Source organism: Papaver somniferum, chromosome 2 (assembly GCF_003573695.1).
Source record: "Papaver somniferum cultivar HN1 chromosome 2, ASM357369v1, whole genome shotgun sequence".
Taxonomy (NCBI): domain Eukaryota; kingdom Viridiplantae; phylum Streptophyta; class Magnoliopsida; order Ranunculales; family Papaveraceae; genus Papaver; species Papaver somniferum.
In genome coordinates this window covers 62169611-62176412 of record NC_039359.1, presented here as the reverse complement: position 1 = coordinate 62176412, position 6802 = coordinate 62169611, and the positions used below count along the sequence as shown (strand labels likewise).

At 36.7% G+C, this 6802-nt stretch overlaps 1 protein-coding gene across 2 annotated transcripts; it reads left to right on the top strand.

Moving 5' to 3' along the window:
• The first annotated feature begins 1849 nt into the window (after positions 1 to 1849).
• LOC113353409 (putative transcription factor bHLH041) lies at positions 1850 to 5617 on the top strand. 2 transcript variants are annotated; one of them, XM_026597013.1, is made up of 8 exons: positions 1850 to 1983; positions 2124 to 2270; positions 2375 to 2480; positions 2584 to 2598; positions 2711 to 2773; positions 2899 to 3642; positions 3761 to 4177; positions 5234 to 5617. In XM_026597013.1, exons 1-8 carry the CDS (start codon positions 1868 to 1870, stop codon positions 5309 to 5311), a joined length of 1686 nt encoding a protein of 561 aa, XP_026452798.1. In that variant the 5' UTR covers positions 1850 to 1867; the 3' UTR covers positions 5312 to 5617. The 2 variants fall into 2 exon arrangements, with proteins under 2 accessions (XP_026452798.1, XP_026452799.1); XM_026597014.1 differs by lacking the exon at positions 5234 to 5617 and adding an exon at positions 4721 to 4779.
• The last annotated feature ends 1185 nt before the right edge of the window (positions 5618 to 6802 follow it).

Genomic DNA, 6802 nt, shown 5'->3' with positions numbered 1-6802 from the left:
GGGGGGGGGGGGGGGGGGGGGTCTGTTGTGAAAGGACAATAATCCCACATCGCTATAATCCGCTTAATTAACTTAAAATATAATATAGAAGGGACGCTCCACTCATTGCCAATTGGTTTTGAGTTGGATGCCCGCAAACTTTAACATGGTATCAGAGCTAGGCCTGACGCGGGGTGTAGGCCCGATTTTGGCCATCGTGACCGAAAGTCACATGTACACCCGTGACCGAATGACTGGTCACTTGTATGACCTGTACGTGGGGTGGACCGTGACCGAATGTCACCTGCAAGCCCATGACCCACACGTGCGTAGATCCACTTGTTAGGCCGAGTGAACGTCCTTACACGCGAGGGAGGGTGTGAAAGGACAATAGTCCGACATCACTAGTTTCCACATAATGAACTTGAAAGATAATATGGAAGGTCCGCCCCACTCATTGCCAATTGGTTTTGAGTTAGATGCCCGCAGACTTTAATGTGGTATCAAAGCTAAGCTACATACTCAGACCTGCGTACGCCGGTTGTAGGCCGAGTTACTGGCCGAAATGTTTAACCTACTTTGTCACTTGTACACCCGGGGTATAGGCCATACTGGCCGAGGTGTACCCCCGATTTAGTCACTCACCTGTTTACACTTATTACCGATTGAATGGTAACTCGTACAGAGGTCCACGTGTGAGGCCCAGTGACTGGCCTTACACGTGAGGGGGCGTGTGAAAGGACAATAATCGCACATCGTTATAATCCGTTTAATTAACTTAAAATATAATATAAAAGGACCGCTCCACTCATTTCCAATTGGTTTTGAGTTGGATACCCGCGGATTTTAACAACTGTATCACTCCCTGGCCACCCCCTCCCTTCGGCACTGCACATAGCTGAAAGTGCTGTTGCTATTTAGGTTGGCCATCAGCTTCCAGAGTATCATCACCTCGCCTACAATCACTCATCACCTCGCCTCAGGGTCAGCCCTGTCTGAATGTTTGCCATATATATTTGTCTTACTGAATTCACGTGAATCGGCATCGAATGGATGCGAATGCAAATGAAAAATTTGTCATCTGGCCAGACTGGATGGTCACTAGACCTGGTTCACTGGAAGTAGGTAAAGCTTGTCACTTCTCATATCAAAGAACAGATGGGCCCTTTCACCATTAACGCCCAACTTGGCCCATAAATGAACATATGACTGAGGTCATCAAGTACTCCCCTAGAAGACGAGTTATTTTAAGCATGACATGGCAATAGCCGTTTTGGTTGAAAATAGGTACACTCCTAGTAATTTGTATTGGAGAAATATCAAGGGTATTGTTGGTAAAAATGGAAATAAAAACATGGGAAATAATATTCAAAAAAGTGGGAACAAAAAAAAATAAAATAAGAAGACCATCTCGTTTGATACCTTTCCATTTGAATTCACTTGAAAGAATTCTTCTCAAAACAAAGACTTTTGACTCATGCATTTAATAACTCTAAAATAATATTGGCTGGCTGCTTATTCTCTTTCCAAAACCAAAAATATCACTCTCCAACTTTTCAACATCCTTCTTAAATATTCCTGTTTTAGTTATACTTAAAGACTCAGTAAAGAATTGGTTGGCTCTTCCTCTTAGACTGAGCCCACTTTGGCTCACCAACACTTTTAAACTATATATCTGTCCCAGGACTCTCTCATTTGTTCAATACAAATCATTCTAGACCCTTTCTTCTGGTATCACTCTCCTCCTATGTACGTATAAAATATATAGTATAACTAAATAGACTTGGTGATGAAGATGACTGAGAACCACATATAAATAGAGCTAAATTCAAAATACTCGATAAAAAATAAGTACATGGTAAGGGTTTAAGGTTGTGTGGTGTGTGGTATGGACTCGGTCTTCTACTTAGATGAAGAAGTCCGTACTCGTTTTCTACAAAACTTGGCACAATCTCTTGGTTGCACTTATCTTTGTTTGTGGTCTTATTATCCTCTTCCTGCAAAGTAAGTTTGTTTCCTTCCTCTGACCTGATCCCTTTACACATAAAACTTATGATGATTGATTTATCTTGAGCTTATGTTTTGTATTCTTGATCTTGTTATAGTACTGAGTGATATGATCTTTAATGGTGTATGATCAATAGCTATCTATTCTCAACAAATGGAGTTCTCAACTATAATGCAATAGTACATCAGCCAGCTAGTTCTTCATCAGCATCAATAGCATCTCAAGCTATAATTCAAACCCTTTTCGACGCTTACCGTAGCACGCCCCACATCATACAAAACGGGTACGTATATGATTTACCAATCTCAAATTCAGTAACACTTTCCTTTTGTTCTAGTGTATACTGTAATGGTGATTTTATGTGGTTATAATGTTCATCTTTATTAGATTGGTTCCGGGGCTTGCTTTCCTAGAAGGTATACCATATTTAGAATTCAAGGAATTGGAGCTTCTTAATCGAGCTTCAACCGACATCCAGCGACAGTTTTATCAGGTAACGGACAATGAGCTACTAATAACATATTTGTATAATAGTAGTGTTAATTAACATTGATCAGTTACTAATAAAATGATTTTCTTGGTTTTGATTCTCGCAGGAAGCGCGGATTAAGGTCTGTGTTTCATAACTATTTGCTTAAATACATTGATGAGCATGTTATATCAAACCTTCTTCATGTGCTCAACACAATCCTTGCTGAAAGCATTTTATGTGACAACGTACAGTTGGCCGCATTCGCAAGTTGCAAAAGTGGTGCAATGGAAATCGGAATGTCCAGTTTAGACCAGGTAAATGAAAATCAAAATTTTATGTAACAAGTTTCTCTTTCCTTAAAAGAAGCACACATGCATCATTTTGTTGTTTGTTGAGGTTATAATCTTAATATATCTTTGTAAATGATCCTTTTGAATAGTCGAAAAACATTGAAATGGAGATGATGAATTGGTTTCCGGATGACTTCATCCTGCAACAGTCTAAACTTGTAAGAAATCAGCAAGTACAACTTCCTCAACGAATAGATCAAAGTTGGCCTTCGTCATCGTCTTCTTCATTAAAATCACTAGTGAGCAGTCCTGAGTACTCCCCTCTTCTGTTTAGTGCACCCACTGCTTTTCCCCCTCAAGAATTCATTAAAGAAGTAATTACATCTGATCATCAAACAAGTAAACCTAATCTAGTGGCAGCTCAATCCATCGATCAACAGATAGAGCATGCTTATAACATACTTGGGAATGTTCAATTTCCAAACCCAGAAAACGTTGATGCAGCACTGACCAAAGCCATGCTAGCCGTTTTGTCATCAACGCCAGCATCATCTTCTTTACCTCATCAACACCAACACCAACAAACTCAAGCTTGTAGTAATCACTTAAGTCAAGAAGTGGGAGTTTTCAAAAGATATAAACCCGAAGACAATCTACTAGCACTTGCCAATAATAAGTTGAAAACCAACTACGGAGGACAAAATATGCTTAAGCGAGCAATTATCTTTTACAAAAACATGCAAATGAGAAAAAGGATAATGGAGGAACAACTCGCACAAGGATATCGTCCAACCAGTTCACAATTGCACCATAAAATGTCAGAACGTAAACGACGAGAGAAACTTAACGATAGCTTTCTTGCGTTGAAATCACTTTTACCACCAGGTTCCAAGGTATGCAATGAACTATGTAGTGCAATTTACATAGTAGTACGTAATAGTATGTGAAAATGTATATATATGCGGTCTTATTAATTCGTTAAATTTTGAATTCTAACTTTTGATTCGGCAGAAAGATAAGGTATCATTGCTGTCAATTACAAGAGATTACTTAGTTACTCTTAAAGATGAAATCAAAGAGCTGAAACGAAGAAATCGTTTCCTTGAGACACAACTTGCACCAACAAAGCCTACACTCATAACAAGCGGTAATGATCCAGAAATGGGTGCAGCTAGCACTTCTTCGGATATTACGGTTGAAATTCAGTTAACCGAAGCTTCTGAACCATCAATATTATCTGAAGAACGAGAAGTTGATTTGCAAGTTAATGTGAGATCAAGATATTGTGATTTTATGAGTCTGATTAGATGTCTGCTTGAGTTCTTAAACCAAGTTGATGGTGTAACCTTAGAGTTCATGGAAGGAAATACTACACCAGCACAAGTGCCAAATTCTTCCTATGGAGTGGTCATTAGACTGAAAATCAAGGTACTATTTGTTTATAACATTAAATATGGTGTAGTTTAGTCTATTTTTTGAAACATGACAGCTAATTTTTTTTGTTTTTAAGACTTTTGTTTCTTTAAGTTGATCGCTAAGATAAATATTACTAAAGCTGATGATAATAAAAGCATTTCCGATAGACTGTGAAAATATTATTTTTTTTCGTGAGATATGATTTTAGATCTCATTTAGCACAAATTCATCTCCGATATTTATGTCTTCCAAACCAGGAGAGATGAAATACTAAATTACACTTTCATTTACCTTCTTGTCATAATTTTTATTCTTTAAAGTAAAATAAATGGCTAAAATTCTATCACATAAGATATTCTAAGGGTTAAACTCTATACCGTTGGCGATGATTATTAGCTAAGGAGTCTTATATTTATTACATGTGTAAACACTCATAAATAAAAGTCTTAATAAGACTTCATATAGGGCTTTGTGTACCCATTAATGGAGATGCACTTATACGTAGGATTTTTTATAACCATGTTGAGATATTCTAATAAATTTGAATTTTTACAGGCGCTTGGAGGCTCACACTTTTTTTACTGAAAGTGTTTAAGAATATAGCTAAGCTGAACTATTCGGAAGAAAACTATTTATCTTATTAGTCTTCAAAATCATTACAATTCGTTACTTTTCAACAAAATCAAATATAAGTTAGGGGGAAAGATCTTTAGAGTTATCTAAGGACTTGTTCCATCCTAAACTTCTAAAAGAACTTTTTATCTTTTGTTTTGAAAGTCGTCACAGTTCATTGTTTCCGATGTCAATTGTTATTATTGATAATTTTAGTTTTTACCAATGTCATTTTTCTAAATATCGTATTTTAAAGTATTCAGTTTATTCTGAATGATTTAAAAGAATGTTTTTTTTTCTAATCTTTTTTTTTTGGAGTATTGGAATCACTACGGTTCATTACTCTTAAGTCTTCCGGCTTAAACTTACATATGTAGAAAAACTGGCTTAAAGGTTAATTTTATATTGAGCCATCACTTTTTACCTAATTAAATTGTACGTGTACTATAATTTCAGGCTAGCCAGCAGCATATATTCGAAGAGTCAGCCTTCAAAGAAGCTATTAGAAGAATTATTGGTGATGCAGCAAAGTGATTTGTGGATCTTAGCTCTTTTCGTCACACTTGAAGAGCCACTCAGAGCAGAGATAGGAAGAATATAGTATTCCCAATAGTGATGATATTACGTACCACCAATACAGTACCTACATATTTTATATCTTTGATCACCACCACATGTCCATTTTGCATCTTAATTTGACTGCTCTTGAATTGATTCTTGGTCTTTCCTTGTTTGCTCTTGTTTTTAGTTGGAGGAAATTAATTAAAACCATAACCTTAAGAAACCCAAGCAACCAACCAGTGAAATCTCACGACAAGGCAGTACAAGAAGTTAAATGGAACGGAGGAGTTCAAAGATGGATGGCCTAGTTGGTTGCTATGACTATTTCCTTTAATATACATGTATTTGTCATTCAAACGGTACCAGTTAAAAGATTGCTCTTTGTTACCTACCATATATATTGTTGTTTGTACGTTGGGTGATACTTGATTAATTCAAAATTTTCAAGATTTGGTCCACCAATTGTGAAATAGTACTACTATAGTCCTTTTGTGGGTCCTGCTTACGTTGCCACGTCATCTTCAATGGTCCAAGTAATTTATTATTTTTAGTTTTATTGGGGTATATTTGGAGGACTAGTCTACGCCCATGGTCGTCGGAGTTGACTGATAATGCTATACTATGGGAATTAAGTGATGTCTTAGAAGATCTCATCAGTTGGATAATCTCAAGTATTTGACAGATTTAGTCTTGGTATGTATGGTTCTTCGGCCGGTTATAGATCGTCAAAGATTCATAACAGCTTATAATACTTGCAAATGGTAATCACGAGCATCCTAAGTTTACCATAAGCTATTTTACTACAATTTTCTCTATTACAGTATTTTAGTTTTATCATTATTTTCTTTTGAGAAAGTTGGGGGTTTTACTTTGCATTGCGACCAACGGAAACTTCTAGATATCCGAAACTTTCAACTAGGTAACGACTTAATGTACGGGCAGTTGGAATATGGATGGAAGGAAGGAGGAAATTGACAGTAATAACTAGCTAGAAAAAGGCCAACACTAGATCTTCAACTGAAATCGTATCTTGCTAGCTCCCCTACTCTCTTTTTACAGACAAGTTTGGCGGCTACAAGGAAAAAATATCCACGTAACATGATGAAAGTATCTAGATAACTAGACTGGTATATAACTCGATCAAACTCTGTAGCAACAAAATATAAGGAAAGCTTCCACGAAGTTTAACGAGTTTTTAAACCTACTACGATAGTGAGAGATAAAAGTTAGACAAACAGCGAGCCTTCTGGAACTTTATGTTACAGGGGATGGCATTCCCCCATAGTGAAAAAGACGTGAAATGGGTAAATTTGTTGTACGGTGAAACATAAATGATTTTTTTTAGTAGAAAAGTTAATATATTGAAAAAAGAAAAAGAAAACATACAGAAAAATAAAAGCACTTAACAGTGCAAACAAGAGCCAAAGGCTAAACTCGAACAACAGAGGCTAAGCTCAAACAACA

Bases quoted from the DNA above. Each gene is read 5' to 3' on its own strand.
- LOC113353409 (XM_026597013.1), top strand. From the start codon at position 1,868: ATGGACTCGGTCTTCTACTTAGATGAAGAAGTCCGTACTCGTTTTCTA. The intron at 2,774-2,898 runs GTAAATGAAAAT...CCTTTTGAATAG, and splicing joins GAATGTCCAGTTTAGACCAG to TCGAAAAACATTGAAATGGA. The intron at 4,178-5,233 runs GTACTATTTGTT...CTATAATTTCAG, and splicing joins TCATTAGACTGAAAATCAAG to GCTAGCCAGCAGCATATATT.